The sequence below is a fragment of the Dipodomys spectabilis genome, unplaced genomic scaffold, assembly GCF_019054845.1.
Source record: "Dipodomys spectabilis isolate Male_0828 unplaced genomic scaffold, ASM1905484v1 ptg000138l, whole genome shotgun sequence".
NCBI classification, from domain to species: domain Eukaryota; kingdom Metazoa; phylum Chordata; class Mammalia; order Rodentia; family Heteromyidae; genus Dipodomys; species Dipodomys spectabilis.
Genome location: NW_024870815.1, coordinates 3,806,176 through 3,818,611, shown reverse-complemented (window position 1 = coordinate 3,818,611; position 12,436 = coordinate 3,806,176). Strand labels below are relative to the sequence as shown.

Sequence of the window (12,436 nt, the reverse complement as noted above, 5' to 3'; positions counted from 1 at the left end):
AATACTAGACACTATGAAACAAGAAACAAAACTACGAACTAGTGTCAGGCAGTATGAGAAAGCAGTAAGGCAGAGCAGGTGTATGAGAGTATTATGAAAGGTATTAAACCTAAAGCTCCAGAGGAGGTCAAAGCTGAGCAGAAAAGTCCAGCAAAAGATTCCAGGAAGAGAAGTTTTTATCTTCCAGAGTAGCCAGGAAGAAGACTGGATGGTCTGTCATATAAATACAGGTACAAGCACAAAACACACAAGAAGAGTTAGGAAATGATATGGTAAAAGAAGCAAGCTGGAGTTAGAGGACAACGAACCATGGGAAGCATACTGATGGACTTGTTAAAGTGGAAAGGAAGAATGAAATATTCCAATTAAGAAAGTGAAGATTAAAAAGTCATTCTGGCTGCAGTTGTTGTAAAGGAACTCAGGTGTGAGAAACAGGAGAAACCACCACTTAAGAAACCTAATTGGGAGTCTTTATTAGAGAGCCAGTGGACTGCTGGCAGACTCTTATCTCAAAGACCAGCAACCATGAATTCAATTAGCACCAAGATTATATAGGCCAAAACCACATAAGGTGTGAGGAAATATCCTAACAAAACTATTATATATAAGCAAAGAAGACCAGATATGAGAGAGAAAGACCAGTTAGCAGACAACTATACCCTGTGCAAAATATATGCATTATATGGCATCAACTAGGCAAATGAATCGACTTAATAGTAGATTCAGAAACTACATAAAAATAAGGAGAAGAAAGCTCAGCCTCCATTTCTGACTTGAACAGCTGAGAAAATGATATAAAGAAAGATCTAAGGATTGTTTTGGGGAGAGAATTCTAGCTAGGGCATTATTTGTTGAGAGATATATGAATCGTCCACAGCAGAGTATTCGTGATTGGTTTGCTATACAAGTTATGAAGCCAGGAAAGAGTTCTGTCTTGGAAATCTTGATTGTAATGTACAGGGAGTGAAAATACTTTAAATGTGGTACCACGTGTAGCTACTCTGTTAAGCATCCTGTGTACTTGAGGATTGCTTTCATTGTCTCAAAAGTGCTATTAGGGGCTGGGAAGATGACTCAGTGGTAGAGTACTTGCCTTGCATGCATGAGGCCCTGGGTTCGATTCCTCAGCATCACATAAGCAGAAAAAGCCGGAAGTAGCGCTGTGGCTCAAGTGGTAGAGCACTAGCCTTGAGCTGAAGAGCTGAGGGACAGTGCCCAGGCCCAGAGTTCAGGCCCCATGACCTACAAAAAAAGAAAAAAGTGCTGTTAGTGTTTAGTCTTCCAAACTCTTGCTACTCAAAGTGTAGTCCCTGGACCAGATGAATTGGTATCTGCTGGGAGCTTGCTAAAAATGCCAGATCTCAGATCTCCCTCTAGACCCACTGCATTGGGATCGACATTTAAACAAAATCTCCTAGTCATTCAGGTGTTCTCTAAATATGAATAGCACTTGTTGTAGACCAAGGAGCCAACCTAACACCTTTGTCTTTCATTTCATCTTATCACCTTCTATGGCACCAAATTTATAAAAACTTAAGACTATTGAATGCCTTCTATGTTATGTTTTTCACATAACCAAAGCAACTACCTGGTTTTAGTTGATCATGCTTAGGTGTTAAGGGTTTTTACTTTAAATTATATGTAGATTGTCTCCAATAATTGTCCTATTGCTGGACAATTAACTTCAGTAATCAAAATTGGGTAAAAGCAAAGATAGTTTTCATCTTGAAATCTCTGAATAAGTACTCACATTTGGCAGGTGATTGATATAAATAACAATGAATTACATTATGACAATTATCAGGGCAACAAAGTTAATTACTAGCTTCCCTTGAAGGCAAAGCCTTCAGACAAAGCTAGATGAAAGAGCTGCAAGAAATTCTTTGATTTGGGAAGCCAACTATTCACCCTGACCATGCACCCTCAAAAATGCTTTGAAAATGAATCATCCAATGGTAACATTGTTGTCAGCTAGCCGTCACAAGAAATACCCCTATTTCCATCATGTAAGATCGGTATGACTTCAAGACACATTGCTTTCCTAATAATCATTTTCCTTCTTTTAGTTACCAGCCAAATATTTAATAACCTAAAGTCTAAATCATAACTACCATTTCCATAGTAGATGTTATAGAATCCTTTGCAAGTGTCTTGAGTAAAAAGCAGAAGCAGAGCAAAACTCCTATATACACATCATTCCTGATTCCTTTTCTTTGTCTTGTTTGTTTATTTAGGAATGGGAGTGGGAAGACAAGAAAAATAGGGAGGATAAGAACTTTGATTCAATTTTGATACAAAGGAATATTTTGAGTCTATGGATTTTTTTTTTTTTGCTAGTCTTGGGAGTTGAACACAGAGCCTGGGCGCTATCCCTGAGCTGCTTTGTGCTCAAGGGCTAGCACTCTACCACTTGAGCCACAGGGCCATTTCTGACTTTTTCTAAGTAGTTTATTGGAGATATAATGGTCTGATTGACTTTTCCGCCCAGGTTGCCTATGAACTGTGATCCTCAGATCTCAGCCTCCTGAGTAGCTAGGATTTTACAGGTGTGAGCCACCAGCACCCAGGCTTTTAAATTTTTTTTATTTTATTGTCATTGCATGGGTGATATACAGAGGTGTTACAGTTATATAAGTCAGGTAATGAGCACGTTTCTTTTTGAATAATCTCACCTCCTCCTCATTTTCTCACAGGTTTTCCCTCTCTACCCCCCTCACACACAAGTTATATAGTGCAACATAGTGTCTCGTGAATTTCACTAATGCATTTGTTCACTTTTTGTCCAACCCTTTCTGTGCTCCCTGTTACCCTGGATTAACTTACCTACAAGACAAAAGGTACAGAAATAAAAAACGGCGACAAAAGAGAAAAAATGAAAATTAAAAACTAAGAATCAAAATAACATAAGACCTCCTGCTTCCATTTCTTAAAATTCATTTCCATAAACATCATTTTATATGCCCATAGCTATTGAGCCTTTGTGATCCTCTCCTAAGAATATCCTCCTGTAGTCTCACTATATGAATGTCTAGAGTACTATATAATACCATGTGTCAAAGTATATTTTTTGCCTTTTAATATCCAGCATGTTTTATTTATGGATTTAAAGGCATTTTCTAGTTCCACAAATGAGGGAAACCATGCAACCTGTGTTTCTCTTAGTCTGACTTAATTTGCTTAATATAATTTTTTCTGAGTCTTTCCATTTCCTTACAAATGATACCACATACACAATGGAATTCTCTGCTTCCATCAGAGTCTTGTTATAAATTTTCTACTGAAGAATTGTTGTACATAAGTACAATTGCATTCATGCATTAATGCAGAAACAATTACTAATACTTATGTACAACTGCATTCATACATTAATGCAGCAACAATTATAATAACTTAATATATCTTAGGTCAGTGGTAAGGGCTAAATATATTATGGGTAAGATACCATTTCTGGTCTCAAGGAGCTCTAAGTCTTATGGAAACTTTTTTTTAACTTTCTTTCATAAGCAAAATATGCTTTCAATCTAGACCCAGGCGTATACAAACAAACAAGTATATAGCCATCCCTTTAAATTTCCAAGTATGGTTTGAATTGAACAGTCAGGGGGAAATTGGGATCTGCTCCTCAAGTTGTCCCTAATCATACTTCAGGGCTGGGATCCACTGGCTGGGCACTACAAGCCTTCATTATTTTACAATACTAAGGAGAACTGGTAGAATTAAGTACCAGCATGATGCTGAACTTGTAATCATTGTCTAAATGAGCTGCTAAACATAGGCCTGGATCACAAACTATCAATACAGGCCACCACCACCTTTCAGGCTTGCTTCTGTGTAAGATGCCCAGACCCAACGGGTTTCCAGGGCCCTGAGAACCTTTGAAAAGCAGTATTCATGATCTCATGGAGATCTGCCAACAGACAGACTTGGTTGTGCCTCTTTTAGTCCCTTAGATGTTCATCTATTCTGAAAAGTGGAGCCACTGTGTTGAGCAAATGCAACTATTTGGGGCAGGGAAGACCTGTTTGTGTGACCTTCTTCTTCTTCATAACCAGTGTAGGAGAATCAGCATCCTGACACCAAAGCTCTAAAGCTCTAAAGACACCTAGACAACATTCAATTCCAGTAGCATCAACTATATACCGGCTATGTGGTGCCAGGCCAGTTCCTAAGCTTCTCTGGAACCCTGCTTTATAAAAGAAGAAAATAAATATACATGAAAACAGAGTTATCTGAGGGTCAATTGGTATGGTATATATCAAACACATTTCCTCGTCCATGGGAAATGCTTAATGAGTCATTGTCATGGAATTATTGTCATGGCCAAAGGAACACATTAATTGATTCATTTTTTCTAGAATTACCCAAACAAAGTACCATAAACTGGGTGGCTTAGTACAACATAAACCTATTCTATCATAGTTTTGTAGTCTAGAATTCTAAGAGTAAGGATCGTCAGATCCATGCTTTGTCTCATAGTGCCTGCCAGCAATTCTTGGCTTTTCTTGGCTTAGAGCCATTTAATTCCAATCTATGTATCATTATGATATAGCCATCTTTCTTCTATATCCTGGCTGACTGTACATGTGCAAGTATATGTGTCTCTTCTCCTCTTCCTCTAGGGACAGCACCAGTCATGTAGGATTATGGGTCCACTACTCCAAAATAACTTAATCTCCATTTATATAATAATTACATCTACCAAAACTGTATTTCTAAATCAGTTTATATTCAAGGTACCAAGGGTTAGGATTCCAACTGTGGGATTACTTAAATTTCAGAGGATATAGTCCAACTCACACAGGGTTAAAGGCTTTAGGGAGTTCCTACAGGCTTTTCTTACAATGACAAACACCTCTCAAATAACAGATCGACTTTTAATGCTGAGCAGAAAATATTCTCCCAACCTTTACAGTCCAAGAAAGAGTATGGTGCCATGTTTCAGCAAGTGGTGCAAAAATAAGACAGATTTAGATATTGAGACAGATCTATGCAAGTCAGCATCACCCAAAGAAGCTCTGTGGAGAAGTGGGAAACCTTCATGTTTCCTCTGATTTCCCCTTTCCTTACAGCAACCCCTGAGAACTCCTATTGTCACAGGAGGGAGAATGTAGACCAAAGACCTACTCTATGTGTACACTTTCTCCATCTACCATTTACAAGGGATTGGGGAAACGTTGGTGAGAAACAGGACCATATGTGACACCTAGGTTTTCATGCCAGGCCCTGGTCCTAAGCCAGAAGCTTGGGGAAGAAACCTTGTTCTGAACCCTATTCACATGACGCATGGCCAAGGACCCATGGAGAATTTCTGCTGCTCTGATAGGGACACTAGGGACAAAAAGCTCAAAAGGACATTTCTCGATAGGAAGGATGGCCAAAACGTATTCCTACTGAAAACAAAGCATGAGAGAAAACTTCCTGCAGAATTTTAGAAAAATGGATGTTTAAAATGAAGGACTTAAAGAAGAATCCTAAAGAAAAGAATCCATGAGAACCACTTAGGTTTGGCATTCTAGCCTCATTTTTCATTACCAGTTCCTAAGTACACTTGAATCTTGCACACAAAATGGAAATATAACAGATGACACTTATTTCTTCACAAAAACAAAAACAAAAAAACAGGACAGTCAAGAAAATGATGACTTCTAAGGAGATATAAAAGCATTTTTTGTCTTCCCAATCTAACGGTGAAAAGAGCACAGAAGCAAAAATCACAGGTTTGGGGTCAATTTCTACTTTACTGACTTCTGTTTGCAAAGTACAGTAGCTGATTTGTGAAAAAGGGGTTTATCTGGGACTATTAAAATATATTCTCTGTAAAGCAAAAAGAAAGCAACCACAGCTCCAAGAGGCACTCAAAGTTTGAAACAATTTCACATTCTGAAAGGAGGAAAAATCTGTGATTTAAACCTAACTGAACTCCCTGTAGGCAAGTACTCTATGGGCTGGTGCATTTGTAGCAGCATTTATAGAAAGCATGAGTGAATGGCCTCTGAGCAATCTATGTTAACTCCCTGATTCACCTATGTTAAAGAGAAGGCCATGAAAATGGGGGTATTTTTGCCTAGAGCTAAAGAAAAATGAGAATTTGAATTCAAGTAATTGAGTTATATTTTGAGGATGGGAATTGCTTGCTCCTGCCTCATGCATTCAGCTACATGGTATAGTCTAGACAGTAGACACCATCATTTATGTATCTGTATCCTTTGCACCGTGCTGAGAAATGCTTGGGTTAACTGGATGATTGGTCAATGGCTTGGCACTCTGAATAGAGTGATGGATAAAAGCATTAGACCTAGAGTAGAATCTGCCTAAGTTCAAAACTGGCCATGCCACACACCAGCTAGATAACATCATGCAATTTATTAGCTACTCTAAATCATACTTTTCTCATTTGTGAAACAGGGGAAGAGTGTTGACCTGCTAATAAATCTATGAAGACAAAGGGAAGGGAAGCCTGGAGCAGGCTGCATTTGTCTATTGCCAAAACAATCTAGCTAAACACCCCGACACTGGGAGTCTTTAACTGTAACCATGCAGTCTTTACTCAAAATGTATAGGTCCACTAATACTTAGCTCAGCTGTTCTAGAATGGCTTTCGGCTGGCTTAGCTCCAAGCTGTTGGGTCTAGGTCTGCTCCACATGTTCCCCTCCCTTTATCCCGTGGTTTCAGAAACTAGGTTCTTTATGGTGATGGAAGATCATCACCTTAGCACATCCTCTAGCACTTTCCAAGGACCTGCAGGGATTGTATCTACTAAGAGCCTTTTGTCCAAAGCAAGCCATAGACATGAACGCAAAATCAAAGAGTGGGGCGATATTCTTCACCCACCATGCAGCTATGCAGAGTGGGAATGTCTTACATGAGCACACAGCAATTAAGAATTTTGACTGGTAAGTCAGCTTAACACAAATATTTTTCAGTGTCTCATATAGAATAATTGCCTATTGGCCATCGTGATTCAGAAGTGCTATGGCTTATTTCATTGTAGATTTATATAGTCTTACAGTAATATAAGTGTGATTGGTTCACCTACAAAAAGTACTCTTTGGGTTTATGTCTCTTTTTCTCTTCCTACAGATATACATTGTACCAAGGACAGGTTGTCGGCCAGTTTCTGCCAGACACTCAAATCCATGAAGAAATGTTCTGTGCCCACGGTGAGGGACCAGTGCTGCTCCTCATGTTCCCAGACACACAGCATCCACATGCAACGGCCAAGAAAACAGCAACTGCTCAAAAAACCCAAACTTCCCTAAGTCTGGAAGAAAGCCACCCTCCACCATAGACTGCCATAGCCTGCTGATTGTGACATGTGTTAGCCCGGAGGCTGCTCCACTGAGGTTTTCTACTTTTTTCAGGTTTAGCTTTGGATTATAGCAGAGTTAAATACACTGTGTCCCTCTAGCCACAAAACATCCCAAGCAGGAGGTCCGGGACTCCCACCCTTGCTGCTCCTCACAGGAAGGTGAAGTGTCCAGGAGTATTCTCCATTAGCTGGAATCAGCAATCGGGAAAGGTGACAGATTAGACAAGTCTGTGTAATGATGTATTTTCCCCTCTTAAAGCTAAAAACAAGAGACCAGATTTTCTCGAGACTACCTCAGGAGAAGCAGGAAACACAGCCACGTTTACCCAGGGAACAAATCATCTTTTGAGTAGATCCTCCCCATTGACCTGAGATAAGGTGCTGTTTAAGATATGGAGATGAGTTAGGAATATGCATCTGTTCTTCACCTCCTGTTCATTGAGGGTAGGATGACACAGCTGGCTATGTCCCTTAAACTATCTTCCTTTTTTATTTTTATTTTTCCGTCAGTTGTGGGGCTTGAACACAAGGCCTGTAATCTGTCCCTGAGCTTTTTTGTGCAAGGCTAGCACTCTACCACTTTGAGTCACAGCCCCCCTTCCAGGGTTTAAGTGGTTAATTGGAGATAAGAGTCTCCTGGCCTTTCTTACCTGGGCTGGCCTCAAACCATGATTCTCAGATCTCAGCCTCCTGAGTAGCTAGCATTACGGGTGTGAGCCACCAGCAACCAGATTCAATCTCACCTTTAATCCCTTCAGTTTTCTACAGCTGGCTTTCTCAGAGTCCTGGATCAATGTAAGATTAATAAGGTGCAAATATCAGCTTCAATCCAAAGGGGTTGAGATCAGTTACACACACACACACACACACACACACACACACACACACACACACACACACACACACACCTCTGATTTGAGAGTAATTTCTTGGAAAATTCTTCAAAATCAAATGAATAGAAGTCAATTTCTTCCTACTACAGAAAGGAAATGTGGGCCTTTATTCTTCCACTTCCCTGGCACTGGCAGGCGAAAAGAGCAAATGTTTATCATTCTCTCTCACACTCAGTCCCCACCTGAGTCATGACCTCAGGTCTCACTCTCAACTTGGGTGTAGGCTGTTTATACACAAAGACCCACTTCACCAGAACCCAGCTGTCACTTGCCTTCATCTCTCTTAGGGAGGAAAATGAGGCTATAGATTAAGCCAATTAAAAATCAAATTATATTAAATATAAGAATTTAGAGTAAATGTATAGTCTAGAAAGAGAGAAAAATAAAAACTCTAAAATGTAAGATGAGTCACTAGGCACCGATAGCTCATGCCTATAATCCTAGCTACTGAGGAGGCTGAGATCTGAGATTGCAGTTCAAAGCCAGTTCAGGCAAGAAAGGCCACAAGACTCTTATCTCCAATTAACCACCAGAAAACCAGAAATGGTGCTGTGGCTCAAAGTGATAGTGCTCTAGTCTTGAGCCCAAAAGCTCAGGGACAATGCCCAGGCCCTGAGTTCAAGCCCCACAACTGACAATAATAAAAAGAGGGAGAGGGAGAGACAGAGACAGAGATAGAGACAGAGGTAGAGAGAGAGGAGAGGGAGAGACAGAGAGAGACAGAGAGAGGGAGGGAGATGAGAATTATCTACTCTGCATACTCGTCAGCTATTGGAGATGTATTTCTGTGGTAGAGCCCATGCTGAGCTGAATTTGATCTCCAGCACTAAATGATGATGTTGATGATGATGATGATGATGATGATGAAGCTATGGAGTAAGTTACCGTGGGGAAACCAGCATGTCAAGAGAGTCCAAAACACTGAAATAGTTTAGCATACTTATTTGCTATGTCCCTACTGCCCAAATAGAATGCGGTCTCAAATTCAGAGCAAATTTCCAGTAAACTTATTTCAAACAAAATGAACCCAGATAGAGAGCATAGGTGGGGAAGGGGAGAAAAGCCTCAAGAGGAAAAAGACTCAGAACAAGGCTTGATTGGGTTGAAGCTAACACATGCCTTCATGTGATGGGCAATGTAATTTTAAACTCATGTACCTATATACTTCATCTTCGCTTTAGATCACAGCGTCCCATATCTCCTTTCAGTTACCTATCTGTTCAGCAGAATGGTGCTATTGAAAAATGGTGCTAATATCTAGATGGTGGCAGAGCTAATATAAACCCATAGTGAGTCCGGCAACTAGAGGTGTGTGAATCTCCACAGAAACATATTCTATTAAGGGTGGGATGGTGTTGCTGGCCAATGCCAGTTCTAGACTTGGATCTCACGAACCTAGCATTTTATATTATTTGCTTGTTAATTTTTTTTACAAACCAATAGTATATAAATTTGATTGATTCCTATGGAAAATAAAACAGTGAGCTTGAGATGAAATTCAAGGTAGAGCAGAAACACAGGAGGAAAGTAGAAATATTAACGTAAAGCCAAGGAATTTATTTCTTAATAATACTTGCATTTTTGTCTTTATCTTTAAGTATATTCATTGCTGGCCAATGATAATCTCTGGTGAAATAACCGATTGTAGACACTTACATAGTTAAGGACATGAGAGGAGGGAGATCTTGAGAGCTCTTGTTTAAATAAGATAATTGACAAAGACTGTGCCTTAAGTATAGTATAGAATTACAGAGGGACTGACATAATTAATCAGACTTATTTAACTTAACCTGGTACTGTACTATCATAGCATCCATACTTTGCATCTGAGACCTGACATGACCAGGCATAGAAAACTCAGGAACAAATCCAATTCCTACTGACCTCAACAAACTAAAACTAAGCCAGAGGTCCCCAATATACAAAATGGAATATTTATAACCCATGTGCTGAACACATGAGGATCTGGCCAGGTGCTTCATTACAGGTATTTCTTCAGTTTCTCAAGGATGGAATATTGATCCCTGAGCCAGCATCATGAACATTCTCTTCCCTTCCTGGAGTTGTTTTATGAGACAGTTTGAGTGACTTTTGTGCTTCTTGCTGTCAGAATCCTGTCAGTCACTCAGCTATGGGTCATCAGTGTTTCCCCATATCCTGTTGCTTTCTTTAACTACTGGTGGGGTTTTTAAAGTAGCAGGAAGATTCTGAATGCAAGAACCTGGACGTGTCTTTATTTCGTTGATGCTCATGGGGCCAATATGAAGCTGAGTTTTTGGTTTACTTTATCCGGGTCCTCATTTCTCCCCATCTTGAAGAAGCAACCAGAAAGTGTTGCCAGAGACACTGGATTCACATATACTGTGAGCCAGAGAGGTTCACCACAGGGCCTGGTGCTTATGTACATCAAGACAGTTTGGTTTACATTGCCTTTCACTGTGGTTAGCATTACCTTTTCTCTTTAAAAAAAACCTACAAACTTCTGGGTTAATTGAATCCATTAACATCAAAACATAATTGCACTGTGAGAAAATAAGATTCAAGAAACTTAATAATGAATATTTTCCTAAATCAGGAAATGATTTCCTGGTACAAAAAAAAAAATTGCCTCCTAGTATAGGAATGCTTTGTTTAGTGATAGATTTTTCTTAAGCAATACCACATCTCCATCCAGTCTCCTGAGACAGCCAACAATCTTTCAGCACCCGGATGTGATGCTTTGAAATGGTCAGTGAGTATTCTCAACAACCTTCATGAAGTATCTGACACACAATTTGAGAGATTACATGGCTTCAGACCAGAACTTCTCATTTAATTGGCTAAACCCTTCAAGCGCTACATGCTACACATTGCTGTCCTCGAGAGAACCAATACTAACTCTTTCCTTTCTAACTCTAACATGAAGCTCTGGGACAGCAGATTTGGTGCTCAATTTATATAGACTCATCTTCTGGGGAGAGATCATATGACATTAGCTTCCTGGTGCTACAACCTAGTCAATGTATTTAATGATACTCTTCTTTTTCATGTTATTAAGTTATAGGGTGAAGAAGGCACATTTCTGCCTATTGTTGTCCTCCAAGGTGGTGGTATGACACACATGGCCAATGTATTGTCCTCTGTGTTTCTGTGATGCTTCCCCAGCTACTTCTCCATCTCCCTCTGGGGGTACCTTGTGGGTATCAGTACTTAAAGCCAGATTGTAGTCATAGCCTGCCATTGTGTGGGATGAATAAATGGACAAACTGGTTGGTGTATCCATGTGATTCATTTATTTCTACTGAGCAACTTTCACTGCCCAATAATAGCACCCTAAGTAGGAGGATGCTCCTCCTACCCTGCCTCTAGACAAGTACATTACCAGGTGAATCACTCCCCAAGTGACAAAGAATTTTGTTCTCTTTTCATGACATACAACTACTGATACACTCTCCCATAGAATGATCAGAAGCAATGCTGAGAACTCCCACAATATTGAATCCTTTGTATTCCTACAATTCATAGCATGACCTATTCTCTCCTCTACACTAAATATAGACAAAATGCTTAAGAGAAAATAATAATTCCTTGAAAAATCACTCCTTGCTTTGGACAGTCAATCTAAAGCTAAAGGACTACACGGGTAAGGCAGACTAGCAACAGTAGAATTTGTACAGATGGACAGGTAACTTACTTGTATAAAATAATAAAAAGCAGTGATGCTGGGAAAAGCTAGCCAGATCATACAGATGACCCCATGAATGTTTGGAACTATGAGTAGAGGTAGGAGGAAATCTGGTTTGGGTCAAGAAGACAACTCAGAGAACCAAGAACAGCTCCCTGGGTATGCCTTAAATATCCTGTGACCATTAGGAACCACTTTACCTTACAAAGCTCAGCTCAAATGCTCCTTCCATTAGAAAGCCTATTCTGACCCCATCAGAAAGACCAAGGCATACACACTTTCCTTGCTACAATCCTATACATTTTCCACTAGAAAAGCATATCTGACCAGGGGTAATCTCATTCCCCAGGAAATCTTTTAACAATGCCTAAAGCAATTAAGGTTCTCACAACCGGAGATTGAACAAGGAGAAAGTGTTAGTGGGAGAGAACAAGAATATTCTATAGTATTACATTGCCTCTCCCCAGCAACAAAGAATTAATTGTCTGGCTCAAGATGATAGTAGTTATGATGCTGAAAATCTCTGCACTAAAACAAGGACCACCTTGGAGTGAGTAGCATGGGATTGG

The 12,436-nt window shown here is 39.8% G+C and overlaps 1 protein-coding gene across 1 annotated transcript in view; it reads left to right on the top strand.

Moving 5' to 3' along the window:
• Positions 1-7,723, top strand: part of Adamts12 (ADAM metallopeptidase with thrombospondin type 1 motif 12) — a 237,724-nt gene extending 230,001 nt beyond the window's left edge. Inside the window, exon 24 of the mRNA XM_042690638.1 lies at positions 7,082-7,723. Coding sequence (XP_042546572.1) covers positions 7,082-7,260 — 179 coding nt within the window. The 3' untranslated portion in view covers positions 7,261-7,723. The remainder of the gene's footprint in view (positions 1-7,081) is intronic.
• Positions 7,724-12,436: the final 4,713 nt, after the last annotated feature.